Consider the following 20,268-nt stretch of genomic DNA (forward strand, 5'->3'; position numbering starts at 1 on the left):
GGCTGTTTTTCTTCCCTTTTCTTTTCTTTTTTTTTTTTTTTTTTTTTTTCCTTTAATTAGACATATGTATTGACAGGATAAAGGAATGATTATTCTGTGAAGGTGCTAATTTAAAGTGACTGCTTCCCTATTCTACAGGGTTACCAGTTATTTGGGGAGGTACATTATGACAGACACACATTTTAAGGCATTTCCTATTCTGTTTGATTACAGTAAAAATGTGGAAGTTTTTAGGCTAAAGTTAAATTAACCATGCTTTTCAACTCTCCTTAAATCCCTCACTGCAAATCAATTAATTTGTGATCACTCAATGATACTATGAATAGTTTCAAATGTTTCAAAACTAGATGTGCAAACTTCTTTGAACCAAAGCTTGTTCTTTTTGTGTTTTCTTTGTATTGTTGTATTCATTCCTTCTAAGAAGTGTTACCTCATAAGTGCAATAAAACAGTTTCTCAGGAACTTGCATAATGCAATTTAAATAGAAGAAACGAAGGATCCCAGTTTTCCCTTATGAAATTCAACTTTTGACTTAAATGAAATAATTTTTCAAGCTTTTTTGTTTAAACATACAGAATTATTACATACATCTTACGTGTTATATGATTTTTTTGCTATAAACAAATCCTAATCCTGGAGCACTAAAACCCACTAAAAAACTGCAAGCACTAAAATTGGTGCAATTTGTAGTTTTAGTGAATATGACCAAGGAGAATCTATAATTGTGCTCTGAGTGAATAAAACAAATGAAACCATTACATTTAAAATATATTTTTATAAGGGACAAAAATTATAAACCCTGCACAGGGCATTGAGTATAAGCAAAAAAAAGTTGATTTGTGGTTTAGCTAAAGTTATGAACAAAGTACCAAATACCCTTTGAAATGTTGGGAAGGAAGGATGAGGACAGTCATTAAATTTAAATTTTCCTTTTTTTTTTCCCCTCCCTCACTCCTCTCCTTCAGGATGCTTTAACACCTGAAGACAAATGTTTCATCAGAAGCACTAATGGCTGTTGGCATGCCTTGGATAAGGTGGTGACCGCTGGATGTCATTTGTTTCTGTTCACTGCAGAGAGACAAAATTGACTCCATTTGGAGTTGAGAGCAAAAGCAGAACAGACCTCTCAAGATGACTGATCCTATGATGGATTTTTTTGATGATGCCAATCTTTTTAGTGAGACCTTAGAAGGTTTGTCAGATGATGCCTTTGTTCAACCTGGACCTGTTTCACTTGTTGATGAATTGAATTTGGGTGCAGAATTTGAACCTTTGCACATAGACTCACTGAACCATGTGCAAGATGCTCAAAATCAACAAAAGATGAGTGAGTTTGATCAGCTGAATCAGTATGATTCACTGAAGCTTCACTCAGTAAATCAGTCTTTTAATAGCTCAGCTGACAATGTCTTATCACCACACTCTCAATTCAATTGTTCACCAGTTCATCCGCAAAACCAGTCCAATGGGATGTTTCCAGATGTGGCTGATGGTAGTCCTATGTGGGGTCATCAAACTGCCACAACTGTTTCAAATCAAAATGGGTCCCCTTTTCACCAAGGACATTCTCAGTCTATGCAGCAAAACAAAAGCTTTGTAGCACACCATGACTTTGCCTTATTTCAGGCTAATGAACCACAGCATCAGTGTGCCTCACTACGGCCGCAGCAGAGCAGGAACAACACGGGGCAGGATGCTCTGAGTCAGCCAAAAGACTTCATGGAAGTTAACGTGTCTACTTCCCTCAGAGTCAGTGTTAACCACCCACCTTCAGTTTCTAATCCATCGACTTCACAGCAGCCTCTGTCCGTTCAACAGTTTTCTCAAAATGCAAGTGCTTCAATACATTTTTGTGGGAATCAAGAAGGAAATTTTGATGGACAGTCCCCAACTATTACTCCATGTTCTGTCAGTAATAGTCAACAATTTTCATCTCCGTATTCCTACTCTAATAACCGCATTTCTCCTACCAGCCTTCTTCAGCCTACAACAGCTCTTTCTACTAGCCAGCAGACACACTCTATCTCTGATTTCACTGGAAGCGATGCCTTTACATCTCAAACAGGGACCAAGCAAGAAACAACTGAGCACATGTTGAATCCTAATACACCTTTGAATTCAAGTACTTTTCAAATGTTGCATTCTGCGCATCCTCAGGGCAACTTTAGTAGTTCAAAACTCTCTCCTGTGAATATTAATTTTTCAGCTTCCACTAGTTCTGCTTCTCAGATAAGCCATTTCACCGACCCTATTGAAAGCAATGGTTTTACATCTTTAGATGATAACTTACTTCATCAAGTGGAGACTCACAGTGAACCATTCACAGGACTTGACCCGGATGACCTCCTGCAGGAAGACCTTCTGCCACAGTTCGATGACTCTGCGTTTGTTCAGGATAGCACAAGCCATGTTTTAGAGCATGACCTAGAACACCACATAACCCCACAGCAAGTGACACCGTCATCTGAACTCGTTCGGGCACCGTCTCAAACTCAGATCCATCCTTGGCATTCTTCAGTTTCTAATCAGCACCTGCAAGGCAGAAGTCGTGCAACCTTACAAGGGCAGGTATGTAGGGATTTGGGGAGGGGGGCTTTGAACTGTCTGATTTGATTGATCATGAAATGAATAATGACTAGTGCTTGAGTCAAAACATGATAACTGAAGTCTCTGAGCTGTTACTTGACCATGAAGAAGCCTAGTTTAGGAGGAAAAAATCCCTAACCAGTTGATGCGGACATTACTTTCTCCTGTTGTTTTCCTACCACTGCAGAAAGTAAGACTACACATTCTTATTCAGATAAAATTGTGTTGCTCCTTCTGCTGCTTGTATTTCTGAAGTACAGCAGAAAAAATTATTGATTTATGATTTTGGTGCAAATATAATGGCTTATTGTCTTGAAAAGTACTTAGAGAAACATGTTTTTAAGACTTTTGGTAAGGTTTGTGTGGCTGATTTCCTGCAAGAATTGCAGTGGTTATATTGCTGCTCTGTCCTTTGCTTTGTGTCTTTGTGCTCATGCTCATTGCCTAAAAATACACACTTATTATTCTTGTTTTTGATGCAATCAATAATAATAGGAAACGTATAAAAAGCTGTGTGTATGTTGGGTTTTGTTACTTTTGGCTAAACCAAAAAACTCAGCAGTTGTTTTAGTATAAGGTGCACATCTACTGCAAGTATTCGAGTCCTCCATGAGGTGGACAAGATGACATAAAAATTGTTTTCTGATTTTCAATCTGTGCAAATCTAAACAAGCAACTCTGACATCAAACATGCATTTAAAGCAGATGGCTTTAAAAAGGTTTTAGTAACTGCTGCTTCTGTATTCTTGCTACCAATATTCTCTCTATCTGTGAATATAGAATGCTGTTTTTCTGGGGGGGAAAAAAAAAATATGGGGAAGGCAAGTACCTTATCTACTGACTTTTGCTTATATTTAGTTTGTGGGACACTGGCCTGTGAAGGAACAATGTAGCATTTTTCTTTTCCCCTGTTAATTTTAGATCATTAGTGTAGAGATAAGGGCTTAACACGCTTAATCTTTCGTCTTGGTTCAATAGATTGCTTCTCCATTACAACTTCTGCTTATGTTTATGGAGCGTGTAATTGTCAATTCCTACCAGTGAAACTTCTTCTATGAACTGTGGTGTGATGTTCATGGGACACGGATATCCAGCAGTGCGGTTGAGATGAGCTTGATTAAGCGAATGATGCAGTAGATGCAATCTGTTGGTTTTGATAAACATTTCCTTTCTTTCCCCTTCCCTGCCTCAAAAAAAAGAGGGTGCACCCAAGTAGCCACTCTTGTCAGAGATGTCTGTAGCCTCCAGGATCCAGCAGCTCTCATGGGAAGGTGGTCCCGTCAGGGCGTGTGTGAGCAGTCCTGCCGTGGGAGCAGCACGAAGGGTTGGGAACAGGGCTGTGGAGGCTCTTGGGCTCCCTGAGCATACTTGGGGTGAAGGGTGAAGAGAAAATGGATTCCAGGAAACCTGGGGATGGTGAGAAACCCAGGGATTAGTAACATTTTCGAGGAGCATGTGGGGTATAAGCCAGGCAATGAAAAGCAGGTCTAATAAAACTTTCTGGTGCTGTGACTTTTGTGTTGTATTTGTCAGAACCTTTCCAGACTTGCTTCGATCTCACTGACATCAGTTTTAGCACTTCGCTTTGTAACAAGGAGTAGAGGGAAAGTTCTGAGATCTGCAGAGTGCCTTTAAAGTTTAGGGGTTTGGTTTTGTTTTTATTGTGGTGTGAAAACAAAGCAACTTTGCAGTATTTAAAATTTTAATGTTTTTCCTCTTTGAAATGAAACTGCTAGAAACCAGACAGTTCTAAAACTGCTTGGTTTTGTTTTTATTATTTTGGGGTATGCAGTAAATTGCATAAATTGGATTCTGACCTTGAGTTTATCTGGTCAGACAGATGTTTAAAGTTTCAGTCAGAAACTAGTTGTTAACTGGTAGCTATCAAACTCTTAAGGAATGTACAGATGGGGGATTGACAGAAGCAACAATGTAGAAGCCTCTTTAAATTAGTGGAGTATGTAGTATGAATAGTAATGGTAAAGTACGGCAATTACTGAAGTGTTTCAGATCTGTCTTTTGACTGACTACAATTCTAAGAGAGGCTTTAGTTGTAATTCTCACTTCTATTCTTTGATCTCATTTTAGAATTTCAAGTTCAAGATGAGTTGGTTCTGTTAGAGCTTTTTACAAATGTGTTCCGTTTAACCAAAGAGGAAAATGGTAGGGTAAAGGGAGAAGGAATTTTGATCTTCCTGAAGCTGGCTGACTATAGGTAGGAGTCAGTTGGGAAGAGTTTTTGACAAGTTTCATATATAGTAGTTAAGGTGAGCTTTTAATTTTTTAACAAGCCAGTATTTCATACTGGCTTTAGTACATATTGAGGAAACAATTACTAGTGAATTTAGGGGTTTTTTTTTAACAGTTTCAGTTTGATAATGATTGACGTTTTCTTAGAATATTTTATGAAATAGTTAATGGACTATAGATATTGGAATAGACCTAATATTAGACAACCAAAGATCTTTAACTAGACAACCAAAGATCTTTAACTGTCATTAGACTGAGGTTATTTAAATTAAGGAATAACATTAAATACTTGTTTCAGTATTTGAGAGCAAGCATACTCATAACATTTTTACTTGTATGGTTATTCTTTTGATGGAAATTAATTTAAGAATTAATACAATCTGTTCGGTGTAATAATGCTGCAGAATTAAAAAGACTGTCTTATGGTGCTAATATGCTTTCTGCTGTAATTAGATCAGAATTGTAAATAAATTGCACCCTTAATTTTACATCATGCATTTTTCATCAGAGTTAGTTTGAGAACAGAAAGTAAAGTGGAGAAATGCTGAAGACTCCTATAGCCTTAGCTTTGACTAATACAAGACTTCTGATCTTTTAACTCCACTTAAAAGTGGTTTGAGTTTGCTAAGGCTAAATAATCTATTTGTTTTCCAGAAGGATAAAAAAGGCTTCAACATTGTTTTACATCTTTATAAGAAAAAGGAAGTAGAAAAGATAATGTGAAGTGTAAACTTTTGGAAAGATAAGTATAAACTGTCCTTAGAGAAGATTACAGCTGTCTCACTGTGTATGTAATTTCGTAAGAAGTGTTCTAATGTCTTCTGGCTACACACATGAAAGCAGGGGAATTGAGGTTAAAAATACTATGAAAATGAAAAATTACTGATGAAAAATAACATTTCATTAATAATATGAAGTGCTATAGGATGAGGTGGTAGTCTTAGTTCTTAAATCACACAATTAATTTTTTTTTCCTTATGGTGACTAAAAGTTTGGCACCTAACCCGACAATTCAGTGTATTCATGAATTTGTGTAAAAACTGACTTGAAACATGCAAGTGTTTCTATGCCTGCAAGCCTGAGCTGTCTACCACTTCTTTTATAGAAATAGATGACACTAATGTTTTTGAAAGAATTTGTCTCGCCCTTGTTGAAAGTTTGGCAAAGTCTGAACCTTGTAGATGATTGCTTGGATGGTGGTGTACCCCAGGATATCTGTATATATCAGAGTGGAATAACCTCATACAGGAGCTTATCATCAGAGAGGGAATTAACTCTCACCAGATCCAAGTCCAGATTTATATGCTCCTGAGATGTCCTGAATCGTTACAGGCTGTTCATGTCTGACTGTGGCATCAGATGGCACATTTATAACAATAATAAATTAATTGTAGACATGTATCCCTTGGATTACCCCACTTGTAAAACTCTTATCCTGCTATTGGTTGCTATTCTACTTGTATATACAATCATGGACTGTGAAGTTTTTATGAGAGAAGCACATAGTAAGAAGTGATGCGCTTTCTTGGCTACTTGTGAGATCTAATACCAGACATCTACTTGATATATAAACAGTTATGGAGCTATATCAAAATTAAGGATATAGGATTTGCATATATATATATATAATACATTATATTGTATACAGTATAGTATTAGGGTGTATTTCTTATATTCTGTATGGTTTAATTTTTAGTAAGCCTATAACAAGGAGTATGTTAAATTAAGGAATTGATAATACTATATAGAACTTCTTTGTAGAAGCAACTGGCTATTTTGCATAGTAAGTTTATAGGTGATGGCTCCTAAGTACAGGTTCAATACAAGATTCTAAAATTATGGTGCTAAATGCATGTGGCTTGGGAAGCAGTGCAATATTCAGTGAGACTGAGAATAACAAAATATACTTCTCAAAATCTGCCCTGCTTTGCGTCTTCTCATATACTTGCATCAAGTCAAAAGTCAGACTTGATGATTTTGGGAGTCTTTTCCAACCTTAATGATTCTATGATTGGAAATCTTAACATCTTTTCCAGTAAGCATTTTGGTTCATTACAAACCATACCTTGTAATTTTGATATGTAAAAAACCTCCATACCCTTATCATGGTTTATTCTTCCTAAAGTGCTGAATAATGCTGGTATACCTCCCATTAAGCACATCCACTGTATTTATATTGTTCCTTTAGGGCAAATTTTATCTGTGACATCATATTAACAAATGTAAACCTTTGTCTGAAGTTTCTTTTTAAGCATTTCTACAAGTTGTATGCACTGGATTTAGTTCTATGTGCCTCAAGAACATTTTTTACCTTCTTCACAGGAACTTAAGTCCTGCACCACAGTGAGGCAGCAGAATTCCCAGCACCTAGTAAGTTTATCATCTATACTGAAGTAATGAAAACAATCCCTCCACTGACCACATTTGTGCAATATTTTGCAGGTTTTTTTCTGTATTTCTGTGATTTGAGAAAGACTTGCACAAACAGGTGGCAGTGACTATGGCAAGGCAAATGCCCAGAGTTAATCAGAAGAGTAGGGCAGCATCTCTCAGCCTTAGTAGTGCAGTTCCTGGAATGAAGTTCTAAATTATAGCTGTATATAATATAATGTTTTCATTATTAATTGATGGCTTTTTGCCAGTAACATACTAATCATTAAAAGAGCTATGTTTTGATAGCTTTATTTATAGTTGAATGTGTATGAAGCACTTGCTTTTGTATATATTATATATGTTTTAGATAAACCTTTTAGACATTTTATTTTTTAAAATTGCAAATTGTATAGGTTGAGGAAAGAAAGTACATGCTTGTGAGATAAATTTGTAACACATTTACTGATGGGTATAATTTTTATTGTCTTCATTTCCCCTGTTTTGGCTTTCAAAATAAAGCTGTGTGGTAAGGGAAAGACAAAAATTGCTGGGATTTTCAGAGCACTGAAAATGTTCCAGAGTATCTCTTTTACAGTTTTAAATGCTTTATGAGTTTCTTAGTGATTTCTGTTGAGTAGAATTAAATTTTTTTGCAATTTTTTTGGATCTTTATGCTATCACAAAAGCTTTTCTTAAACCTTTCTTGAAAAAGTCTCTCTCAACCTTCATCACTTGTCAAATAATTAGGCTGTCCAATTCTTTGTGTATGTTTCCTCTGCAAAATTAAACACTTGCTGTTTAAATTATTGTCATAATATAATAATATATTTTTTTCCTGAGATAATTGCACACCCATTAAATACCTACTATAATTGTCTTTGAAATGTGCCAAAAAGAAGCATTTTTGTAAAAAGTAGTTAACAGATGGCAGGCATAGGAAGAAAGCTTCTGGCTGGGTCAAATTGCAGTAGTAAAATAGCAAGGTGAAACTAGTTGATAAAAATAAGTTAAATTGATATTATTTTTTTAATAACAATGCAGGGTAAGTGTGGTTGATTAACCTGAATAACTATTTGGAAATAGGTGTCTTGTTAACAGAGAAAAACTATAAAGCAATTCATTAATGTGAGAGTACTGATATAATTGTGCAGTCTTGGTGTCTGGAAAAAGTGGTACCTAATTAAAGAGAAAGAAAAATCCATGTTAAATTGTCTTTTAGAGACAGCAACCCATTCTATAGGCTGTTAGAACTGTTGTTCAATATATGCCTAAACTATAATAAATTATCGAGTTAAAAACAAGTTGAAGAAAAAAGCTCCTATTCTTTGATTTCGTCTGGCATTAATGCAATGTTTGGGCTATGAACTGAACTGGGAAACTCCTTTAGGTACAGAGAAGCTTTGCACCTTTTTTGTCAAGGGTGTTTTTCCAGAATACAAGTTCCTGGTTTAATTCTCTCAGTTGCAGAGGATCATGTTCCACAGACACAGTGCAGGGGAGCTTTTCAATGCACACGAACACCTGCACGTGTCAAGAGCTTGGGGCCAGGCTCTTTCCAGCAGTGCCCAGCGACAGGACAAGGGGCACAAGCTGAAACAAGGGAGCTTCCATTCCAATGAGCAAAAACTGCTTTACTGTGAGGGTGACAGAGCTGTGGAACAGAGCCTGGAGAGCTTCTGGAGTCTCCTCCTGCTCAAGAACTGTCTGGACACCATCCTTTGCAGCCTGTCCTAGGGGGCTGGACTACATGATCTCCAGAGGTCCCTTCCAACCTCAGCCATTCTGTGATTCTGTGAGAGAGGAAGGAGTGGGAAGCAATATTTTCTGCAGTACAGGCAAAATAATTGTGTGTGGACCTGCAGTCTTAAATACAAAGAGAGTGCAAGTGGACTGTCCATTGGCTCCAGTAACCACTAACCTGCTTTAACTAACACTGTTATCTAGACTGCATTTTTGAGTGGCTTCAAATATATCATTGCCTGTAAAACTTCTAGAGCAGCTTTTTATCTTGAGACATTTTGCAGAAAATCAACACTTTATGAAGTGTTAGTGAAGTGTTATTACTGAAAGAGCAGCAGAACTTGTAAAGATGTTAACCAGTAGTGTAATTTTGAAGCCAGAGAATCTGATATATTTAGAATTTATATGGCTTTTGTCCAGATGTCTGTGTGTTTTGTGCACTCAGGTTTTACAGTTTCTTTTAGCTATTATATTATTTCTAAATAGACAGATAAATCAAAATAATTTTCAACTTTGTCCCCCAAAGAGCCTCCTACATCTGGAGAGATACTGTTTTCTTTGTTTATTATCAGGTAAAAAAAAATTTGCTCAATTTCCTGGTTACACAGATTTCTAAGAGAGTGTTTATCATCAGATGTTGAGTGGATTGATTTTGGGAACTCTTAAGGCTAATAAATATAAATTAGTGGGTTTCTTAGGATGATGAGAGCAAGAATTCTAATGCTGATTTCAGTAAGCATGATAAATGAAGCTAGGAATGTAGCTTTAGGCTAGAAAAGATGACAAGTCTTACATTTTTGAAAGCTGTGTAATTTGTAGCAGAGATTGATTTTTCTTTCATAAATGTGGCAGGTTTTCTTTTGTGTGGGTTATTTGGCTTTTATTTGTACTCGCTTGAGTTTTTTGTTCCCTTGATATCTTACTGTGGAGGCAAGCATTTTAACTTACATCTCCTGAAATTGTTCCTATCTTTTACACACTGCCTGCTCAGGAGTTAGCCCATATTTGAAAATAATTTCAGTGTTAGTAGCATATCATATATATGTATATTATGCTGTTGAGCAGCATATTGAATTGCAAAGCAGAATTAATTTCACAGATTGACAGGAAGGGCTCTTTTAAGATATATTCATGACCTCACAATTTAGTTTTAGTTTATATCTTGGAAAGAAAAGAGAAGTTAGCCTTAAAGAAGCCATTTCAAATATTGTGGTTCTGAGATTTGCGTGTATTTTCTTAGAGCTTGAAATACTGTTTCAAAACTAGAGTACTACCAATAAGTTTTTTAAATAATCTTAAGTAATCTCAAAAGGAATTGTTTCACTGTACCTTATTTTTTTAATGAGCACCACAATACAGAGATTTCTTTAATAGTGTTTAAAGCAAACTCACAAGAAAAGCATAGCCCTTGTGCTTTTTGAGACTTGCAACATGCTATGGGCTTCCAGTACCTGTTTGTAGTCCTCAGAAGGATAAGAAGATGCAGTATATATGCATTTTTTATCTTTAAGTCATTGCAGCTGTTGTCCACGAGGCCTAGGTAAGGCTCAGCCTGATGTGCTAACTCTGTTGTAGCAGGAACTTTGGTCCTTGACACTCTTAAAAGCAGAAACCAGCTGTTAGAGAACCTAAGCTGTCACAGGGGAAGGCAGGTAAATTATTTAAGGAACATCTGAGTGACAAAACCAGACATGTGTCTTACTGTCTTTGAGTTCAGTAAGAACAATTTTTAAAATAGATTAGGCAAATATATTTTGATGTGTCTGTATTGTAGCTCCTATTTATATCATCCTTTGGAGGATTCTTTGACGTGCAATCATGTAGTGTTTGAAATCTGATCAACTCCTGACACCACACGAGAGATGTGTTTTCTGGTGCCAGCCCAGTGTGCTTTCTGACTTACTGTGGTTTAACTGCAAATGTGACAGGCTTTGAGCGATTTTAGATTTCAGACATGGTGACCCAGCCTTGCTTATTGGGGACAGAGGTACAGAGGGCTCATGGTCCTGCTCATGACCATACCTGGGGATGCCCTTAGAAGCACTCTGTGGTCTCTAACCAGGCTGTCACTCTGCTCTGTGTTGGTGACAGTTTTTGCTGACTTCACCTCTGTTAAAGATAAGAATTTCTCTTTTCTTTGCCTTTACAGTGAGTCTAGTCCTGCCACTTTTGCCACTCAGACTCAGCTGAGGTTAGAAACAATCATAGCAGTAATTTTTCAAAACCTGTCTTGCAATGTTTTTGGGGTTTTTTTCAACTTTTTCTGTTTGATCCCTACCAGAAGTTATTTTATGGTTATTACTGTGAAGCTCTTGGATGCTATATTCTTTATCTAGCAATTTTATAGGTGGCTTCTGAGGAAAAAATAGTTTGTTTTTTTTGCTTTCTGGGTTTCATTTGCCTGAAACCAAACTATTGTTCCCCAGTAGTATCCTCTACTTGGGACTCCTTATTTTTGAGCCATCACCCTTTTTGATAAATTCCTTTTCTTTAGGCATCTTGTTTTACTCCTTAACTAAGGGCAAGGATTTTGCTCATGAATATTTAATTGAGAAAACTAGATTCAAGGGAAGTAGTTTCATTAGGTTAGCATATATGCTAAAGGACTCTTTTGAACTGAAGATTCTGGCATATAAAGCTGCTAAAGTAGTTCATTGAAGCTGAAACAAAAAATATGCAAGTTGTTTTGAATTGAAGTGGAAGAAATATGCCCCTCTTTGATTTAAATGGAAATATGCTGTGCAGTCAGTACTGATATTAGTGACTCCCCAGCTGTTGATGTTAAAAATAATTTTCCCAATTTCTGTCATATATTTTAGTGTTAAGTGCTGGGTTTAACATTAAGTGCTGGGTGTTTTTAATCTCACTGAAATTACGAATGTTGAAAACATTTTGGATACTCTGGAAAGTACTGAGTAATACTACAAGAAAAAAAACCAAACATGTTCAGAGATTAAGTAAACTTTTAAACTTAACTGCTTCTAGGGAATAAAATTATTGTAGAGAGAGATGTTACATGGTAGCCTTTCTGAATAAGCAATCTGTTTTGATTTAAAGGTCCTTCATGATAGATATTTCCCTCTTAATCAAATGATACCTATTTTTCACATCTGTCATCTTGTCAACAAAACTTCATTGTTCTGCTAAAAACAAGCACTGGAAATCCATAGTTTAAAAAGAGCAAAAAATTAAAAAGAAGGCTGCCAATATTATCACAGGATCATTTCCTGGGGACTTATCAAGAAATGATCCATTGCAGCATGTTTCTCCAGTAGCCTTTATACTTCGAATAAGCTGGTTCACTTAACTTGTAATTGAATTGGTTTTCACCATTGCACTCAATGTATTATAAAATGTGAGCAGAATCTGGTAAATTAGGCTGTTAAAGCATGCTGTGGAAGAAAAACTACCTCTGTGTTTTGTTCATGTGTGGTTGTTTCTCTGACCTAGCCTGACTTCCTTTTCTGTAGGTATTTGCAGAAGTGAGGCACTGAGACAAAAGGTGGGCAGCTTCCTGCTGGTTCTGAAGAGTTCTTGCCCACTTGCCCTTCCTTTCATCCCTTCAGCAGGTTCAGTGACTCCTCCAAGTAGCAGAAGAGTACCAAGAATAGACCATGGAGGGTTGTGCATTTTACAACCCTTCACACCTGGAATGTCTTTGAATCTGGGCTGATAACAAACTGAGAGAGTGGAAGAACTGGGGGATAGTGGAAGGAAATACTGACAGCAGTAAACTTCTAAGGATGAAAGTGGGTTTTGTTTCAATCATAAAAATGTGTTTGTACAAGGCCACTTCCATGAGTGATGTAGAGGGAACACTGTAACTGAAATTTTGACAAGAACCAACAACCATTAAGGTCCTGTTGCTTTTTCTTGCTCAGAGATGGATGCTGTGCTGGTTTTTAGTGTGAGTGGGACACATATGCTGAATCTACCTTGGATATTAGAATTAAGAGGAAAGAAAACTCTTCATGTGATGTTCTTTTTGAAGGTAGTTTGGGTAGGCTTTTTGTCTTCTGGCCTTCTTCTCTGGTTGATAAGGAAAAAAAAAGAGAAAATAACTTTCTCAGTGGCACATAAAAGTGGTGGTCATATAGAACATTGGTGGGTAAATGACAACTTGTGAAAATTCAGTTGAATTTTAAGTTGGTTGCAATTTTGTTTTCTGTTCTGAAGACTTCTGCAGTCAATTCTTCATTATTTTACCTTTAAATCATTTTAAAATGACTTTAAAACATTTAAAAGGATTTTGTCACCTTAAATTAGAGCAGTTTCAGTCATGTTATTTTTTTTCTGAAGTTTAAAAGGTCATTAAAAAAGCACTGGGGATAGACGCTATCCGGCTTTACATGTTAAACAAACTTTTCCAGTTGTAAAATCAGGCATATGTATGTGCATGTGTTCCAGGAGAAGCAAGTTCTTATCTGTACCATCCAAGAAGGTGTTGGATGATGTTAGATTTCAGTGGATCAATATATTTCAGAGCTTAACCTGAGGATTTTGAACCCTAATGACTACTCTTTTTAAAACAGAAATACATGTTTGATTTTTCTTCTCTGTAACTATTTGGTGAAGTATTTTACAGATTTATTTCCAGATGTCCACATAAGAGTCGTTTCAAACAGTGAACTGAAACCTGAGTTGCCTTTTATAGAGTAGAGACTTTAGTCATTCCTGTTTTTCAAGGAGTCAAGTAATTGCAAAATTTGTAAGGTTAAGATTAGGCAAGAATGTGAGAAAGAAATGGAAGTTTTTGCTGGAACGTTTTGACCCTTAGACTAAAGAAGAAAATTTTAAAGTAGAAGTATGGCATGACTGTAAATTTGGTCTGAGCCTAAACTCAGTGGTGCATCCACCAGGTGCCTTGGATATGATAATAGTAACATTTTTTTCATAGGCAGGAGCCCATGGTTTTCTTATGGTAAGTGTGGTGATACTGCCATAATGCACCACAAAGTGTGCCCTGCATCACGCTTAGACCAGTGCAAGTTCTGGGTGTTCTGGCCCTGCATGTAGAAGAGCACTGAGAAGTTTTGCTGAGGCAGTGGGTTTTGTTGGCATTGTCTGCCATTTTTCAAATAGCTGTTACATTACAGACGGGAACCCAAGAGAAGTTGGGTACATGATGGGCACAGAACACCAAACCACTGAAAACTGAAACACATTAAATGCAGCAGCTTGGCAGAGCAAGTGGGATGAAGTTCTCAATTTCTTTCATTTCCTGGCAATTTAGTATGCTCCATTACATAGTGCCTCCTTTAAGAGTTACCATGCAAATTACACACAGTTTTCATACCACTACTAAATATTCAGAAAACTATAGTTGGCACTGGGCCCCAAAATACTTTCTTCAAACAATCTCTTCCAAATGGAAGCAAAATGTGTGCCACAGACTCATTCTGTAACTTCTGATGCTGCCTCTGCAGCACACCCAGGTTAGCAGCTGCTTATATGGACATGGCTTGATCTTGCCCCTATGAAAGATAAGGCAGGTCACTGGTTTAGAAGCTGCTACTAATGACAACTATGGTATCTCCACTGTATTAGTGGCAAAACATGATTAGTGATATTATTACTGGGTTCTGTAGCACTGGGATGTGAAACAACATCCTATGTAGAGAGTGTGACGTGCCAACAGGTGCATGTTTCATTGTCGAAACATGACTAGTTTAAGGTTGCTGACTTTTCCATTAGTGTTTTCATTTGCACAGAAATTTAAAATTTGGTTATAAGCATGGTGCTAAATGCCTAGTGAGGCATAAACCACATTCACATCCTAAATCACAGATGTATGCTCTGAAGTGACTGTTACACAGATAAAAACTGCTGTCTGGCCAAAGTGCTGTAATTGTTAGCCATTCATTTACCAATGTTATAGATAACAAATATGGAAGATGAAAAGGATAGACTCTCACCTGGTATCTTGTTCTTTTTTTTTTTTCATAATCTATCTGTAGCATGCCTATTTTAATTTGGGTTAGGTTTCATAAATGTGTGTCTTGAAATTCTGTATCCATTAAATACTGAGAAATTCATTAGTAGTTATAATAAGCCAGAAAAAGAAGGAAGCATACTATCAGCATATTGAAAGAACCACAATTTGGAATACTTCATTGGCTGTCTTAATAGTCCCATATATGCACCAAAGAGACTGGAAAAATGATAGAACCCCACAGATCTTCATTTGCCAGTGCTCTTGGCTTTGTGAAGCAGTCCCAGCAGATGGTGTGGGACTTGAACAAGAAAATAAAAAGCAGTTCAGAATGAACTCTGGAGGGAGTTGTCTCTGGAGGAAAGAAACCCTGTTCCATATTTAGGTGATCTTCCCATTATATGTGTAAAAGTAGCCTGATTAACTGAAAATCTCAGTTTACTGTCTAGAGAAAACTACATCTTTTGCTGGGACTGCCATGCAGCAAAGGAGATGCCTTTCTGCATGCATGTCAGGTGACACATAGATATTGTAAGTAGTCTACAGATAGAGGTTTTGTGTTTTTTAAATAGATAAACTTTTTAATTACAAATCCACCATTAAAAGTCATCAGAGACTTATTTTTGCAGATAGGGGAAAGAAGTTCAGAATAGTATGAAATTCAGGCATCACTGAGTTGAATACATGCTTTGGGGATTTTTAGAGTTGCATTCCTAAATACAATTTTATAATTCAAATGATGAATGGATTTACCTTTAAGATTTTTCACTGTAGTGAGTTAAAAGCAACTGCAGTTTTCCAGTTTTCATGTGATTATAATGTGAAAAAAATGAGAAGCCCATTTGAACGAAGTCCCCAAACTATTAAGTCATGCAATTTATTTATTTGCACTATGGTTCTGATATTAATACTGTTCTGGTGACTTGACATGCACAAAGAGATGCCTTGTTTAGTAATAAACATGAACAAAGGTAATGTCGTAATGCATAAAGATCAAGTTTCCAGGTGGCTAATTGTAGCTGCTTTTAGTGCAGTTGATGTCAAGGTCATGTTGATTTCCTGAGGACCTTGGTACACTGTCAAGAACTTGTTAGGCTCTCAAGGCAGACAGTACTTGGTCTGAGCATCTTCCTGCAGGTGTGTACTGCTTCCAGCAGGAGTGAAAGAATCACTCAAGGCATTGCAGATGTAAACCTTAACTTTCTGTTGTTACACTCCTTAGGGTCATAATTTAGCTCTTAGTGGCAGCTAATCTAATGGTCAGTAGACCCACAAATGAAAAACATTATTTCACTAAAGTTCCTTGTATAATTCAATCACAAATGTGTGACTTGTTAAAATTTCAGTGAAAAGCATTGTCTGATATATTGAATATATCAATATAATTGATATATTCAGTTCCTAGAATATATCAAGAATGAGTGCAACTTTGGAGACTCTGAAAGGTTTTGTGCACACACAGAACTGAAAGTAATGCTATTCCATTGTGAATGGCCATACCTACTGTAGGAGAGGTGTTCTTAGAGTGCCATGTTTTACTATTGGAACAGATAAGGCAGGATTTGGGAGGGTTTTCTAGGAGGTAGAAGTAGTTTCAGTGTTAAATTCACCTTCTTGGGGCTTCTTTTGTAGTGATATGCAGAGAATGTGAAGGAATTATTTGTTGTTATGGAGCAAATGAAAATGGGTTTAGGCTTCAGAGCAGAAAAAACTGATGTCTGTAAGTTGAGGATGGTGGTTTGTCCTTGCTGGGAGAAGGACTGTTATGCCAGTGAACATCTTCAAACACATGTCCTATGCAAACACAACAAAGTGTTGGAGGAAATGCCTTTCTATGAAAAGCCTATTTAGCAGAGTACTGCTGGCTATTGGAAGGATGCTGTCATGATTCTGCTTCTTGATATTGCCTGGTAACTTGACTGTTTTTCCATTGTTTAACTAAGAAATCATTAATATCTGTGTAGGGCACCTTCTACTCCTGTGAGACAGCATGTCAAATTCCCTTGAATAGTGCCAAAAAGATGCTCCCCTGGCTGTGGGTCAGGGCATGTGTGAAGAGCTGATCTGTTCCCTGAGTATTTTTCTGGGCTAGCTCTGCAGTGTGAGCACCACCAGGGTCCATACCTGCTGCTGCTGCTAATGGCTTTTGCAGGCAGCAGCAGTAGTGAGAATTTGAGGTGATTCCTGCCAATTTCCCTGCTGCCCACAGGATTGCGTGGAGCAGCAGGGAACTGACAGGAGGATTGTTCCCTGCACTCGGCTGCTGCTTGGCAAAGCCATTAGCAGCAGCAGATACCCTGGAGCTCCCTCTGTGCAGACTCAAGACAACATTGCATTGCTTTGCATTTGCTCATAGATGGATGGTTATCTTTGCAATTGTGAAAAGTACAAACCTATTTTTCCAAATAAAATCTTCAGGTTTTAAATATGTAGTGGCCTCAGGGTTTTCTTTCCACCTTCTCCTATATGTTTGTCAGTTAAAAATTTATTTCTTATTCTAGATGGAATAGGTTTGTAAGCCATTACTGAGAGGATATATTCCTTTAGGATATTTTATCTGCGTTCCATCTCACTGAGGGGGAGCGGTATTTTCAGCCTGCAAAAGGCTTTGCCGTTTTTTCCGTAGATGCTGGAGAACCTTTGAAATGGTTTTCATTGTGCATGATGATTTACAACTGTTCAATCATTTTATGGCTGTGCATATTTTCGAATCATGAAATTATTACCAGAATAAAAGAGCTCTGTTGGATTAAATGGCTTTTGTTGCTAAGTACACATAGATCCTGTCCTCTGTGGTACAAGCGTGTTTCACGTTCTAATCTCAAAACACTTGTGTTGCTTTCCAGTTTTGGTTTTTGTGACAATAGTGACTTTCTTTATGAAGGTTTCATTACAGATTTATTTGGCTTAGAATGGCTGTCTGGTGTCTTCCTGCATCTTCATGAGTGTCATTTCCATATGGTTAAAAATGTCATAGCAAAATTTAAAAAAACCCATGGTCTGGGATTTCTAACAAATAGCTCAATGGTTGTGCAGCGCAGGAGACAGAACTCGGAAGGGATAGTACAGAGCAAGACGCAGAGGAATTATAACATAGAGGAGTCTCATCCAGCATACTCACAGTTCTATAGTAAGAGTAATGTTGTTGAGAAATAAATTGGGAAGTAGCTTTGAGCTCTGAGAAAATGCAGCAAAGAAACTTTGTTTTAAAATAATAAAATATCTAGAAAGACTGTAAAAGGATTCACGAAAAAAACATAATTTCTGGATTACCTACTTAATTATTAAGCATTTTTGTTTGTTTTCTTCTGGCCCAGGAATGTTCAAGAGCAGACCAATTTAACAGTACTGGCTTTAGTAGCATTCAGTTTTTAGAGCTGAAATTATACCAAGGGTACATTAGGAATATTTTTTTGTTTAGCTGATCTCAAAATATAAAATGGTTGATTATTTACCATTTTTACTAAGATATGAAATAATAACCCTAAATTATAAATCCCTGTAATTTACTATAGCTACAATACGCATAATGTAGAAACATTTTGGCTAGAGTTCTCAGAAGTAAAATTAAAATGTAGTAATTGTCCTTGTGATGCTGCTGCATATTTACAGAAATATCCTTGAATTTAAGTGAAGAAAAGAATCAGTTTAAAGTATTGGTGTACCACTAGTGTTTCTACTGGACAAGGAGCTTAATTTTGAAATGAATCTTAAATGGAAGTGAAATTATCTTTTAGAGTACTGACCAATCTTAACAATCTCAAAATCCTTTCCATATTTTAAATTTTCTATGGAAAAACATCTATCCTGGAAAATAAAATTATATGTATATATTGAACAAAATAGAAATCAAGTCCTGATCTTTCTTCGTTCTTCTTGAGTGGGCTTTTGAGAATCAAGGGTACTGCTAGGATAGAGCTATGCTGTCAAAAGCTTCTCGTTTTTTTTAATAACCTTGCAAAAAGCCCAGTCTTCTTTTTGGTTTTATTTGGTATCTTCACAATACGTATTTTAAAACTTGTCTGATTCTTTTAAAATAGCACTTAACCCAACCTGGGAATGAAGAGGCGCTTACCAGAGAGCTGTGTCCCGAGGAGGTCTGTCTCCACCGCAGGGTCCCGCAGGTCTGGGCAGGGGCAGAGGGATAAAACCGAGCAGTTCTTCCATTTTCTGTAGGAAGCAGGGAAGCTTGTCAGCAAATGATTATAGTCACTGACATCATCTTATAGTAATGAAGTAAATGCAAGAAAAATAATAATTAAAGAAAAAAAAATCAAAAAGTATATTGGAGAGCAAATTCTGTTTGTGAGGCCACAGGCTGGGATTCGGCCGCTGTCCCTCCGTGCCCTCCCCCGGGGCTGGAGCCGCAGGGTTGCGGTGCAGCGAGGTCCAGCCCGGCACAGCGCCCGGTTCCCACGGTTTTCCAGGGGAGCGAGCAGCCGCTGTGGGCGGCGCTGCGGGCGGGGAGCGGGAAGGGTTAAAGCCGATCCCCGCGGGGGTTAAACGTGGAGCCTAATGGAATAATGACGGGTAGCACCATCTGCTGGCCTAGTTCCGCGGGGAGCGGGTCTAACCAGCGCTAATATTGGCGCTGATGCCTTTTGATGCTTTGTGCGTTTCTTTCCGCGCTTTGTTGGGATCCGGCGGTCCGCGCACGGCGGGGCCGGGCCGGGCCGGGGGCGGCGGGTGCGCGCCGGGCAGGGCGCGGGGATGCTGCTGAAGCGAGCGAGCGCTCGGGGAGGGCTGTGCGCGGCCCGGCTGCCGCTCGCTAAATAGGCCATTTAGCAGTCTTCTCCCCATGCTTTTCTCCTGAGCACTGCCGGGGGTGCTGGAAAAGCGGAGGGCAAGTCTTTGTCTGACGCCAAAAATGTCTTCAGTGAAGAGGCCGAGAGGAAGGGTAAGTGAGAGCCTGAATGAGTGGGAGGAGGAGGGGTTCTTTGGGCTAAAAGGCTAATGGGATTGAATAACCTTCCTTATTACTGGCTGCTGCTGCGGGAGCCGCATCGCCATCTTGAGCTGTTCCCGAGCTGGGTCCGGCTGTTTGTTCCAGCCCCGGGGCTTTAAGGTGGCATCGGGAGCGGCCCCAGCCCTGCCTCCCGCCCCCGCCGCCCATGAGGCACCTATAGGACATGTATCCCGGGAAGTGCACGGGGTTTGCCCAGAAAATGTGTTTGGAAATTCCTGGTGGCTTTTCTTCCTGCTCTAGGCAGAGGCGCGTTTACGGGTGAGAACGTAACATAACTGTTATCTGCTGGGGTTTTGTGTTTGAATAGGAAATTCTTTCCATTCCTCAAAGGGGGAGGGGAGGAAAGCAAAAACATGTCTTCTGGCTGGCTGCAGGAGAAGCTCATCAGCCCCGTAAACAATTCTGCGTCCATGAAACGGGC

General features: G+C 38.1%; 2 protein-coding genes across 13 annotated transcripts in view; one reads left to right on the forward strand and one right to left on the reverse strand.

Annotated features, from left to right (window-relative positions):
• Positions 1-20,268, forward strand: part of CHD9 (chromodomain helicase DNA binding protein 9) — an 87,617-nt gene that overhangs the window by 14,282 nt on the left and 53,067 nt on the right. For 5 of the 9 annotated variants that reach the window (XM_086847599.1, XM_086847601.1, XM_086847600.1 and 2 more), the window contains exons 4-5: positions 966-2,568; positions 7,159-7,206. In XM_086847599.1, coding sequence (XP_086703725.1) covers positions 1,132-2,568; positions 7,159-7,206 — 1,485 coding nt within the window. In that variant the 5' untranslated portion in view covers positions 966-1,131. Of the gene's footprint in view, positions 1-965; positions 2,569-7,158; positions 7,207-19,382; positions 19,779-19,883; positions 20,106-20,268 lie in introns of those variants that run through there. The other 4 variants (XM_086847603.1, XM_086847604.1, XM_086847605.1 and 1 more) reach the window with 3 other exon arrangements.
• On the reverse strand, positions 380-20,012 carry LOC111934602 (uncharacterized). 4 transcript variants are annotated; one of them, XR_002867306.2, is made up of 4 exons: positions 18,957-19,327; positions 10,401-10,547; positions 3,625-3,993; positions 380-2,532 (listed from the first exon to the last, which is right to left on the reverse strand). XR_002867306.2 is itself a non-coding variant. In XM_086847609.1 (4 exons), exons 1-3 carry the CDS (start codon positions 19,889-19,891, stop codon positions 3,867-3,869), a joined length of 264 nt encoding a protein of 87 aa, XP_086703735.1. In that variant the 5' UTR covers positions 19,892-20,006; the 3' UTR covers positions 380-2,532; positions 3,625-3,866. The 4 variants fall into 4 exon arrangements, 2 of the variants coding, with proteins under 2 accessions (XP_086703735.1, XP_086703734.1); XM_086847609.1 differs by lacking the exon at positions 10,401-10,547 and adding an exon at positions 19,850-20,006 and having other exon boundaries at positions 18,957-19,051; XR_015275383.1 differs by lacking the exon at positions 10,401-10,547 and having other exon boundaries at positions 3,416-3,993; positions 18,957-19,277.

The sequence above is a fragment of the Cyanistes caeruleus genome, chromosome 12, assembly GCF_971803275.1.
Source record: "Cyanistes caeruleus chromosome 12, bCyaCae1.hap1.1, whole genome shotgun sequence".
Classification (NCBI taxonomy): domain Eukaryota; kingdom Metazoa; phylum Chordata; class Aves; order Passeriformes; family Paridae; genus Cyanistes; species Cyanistes caeruleus.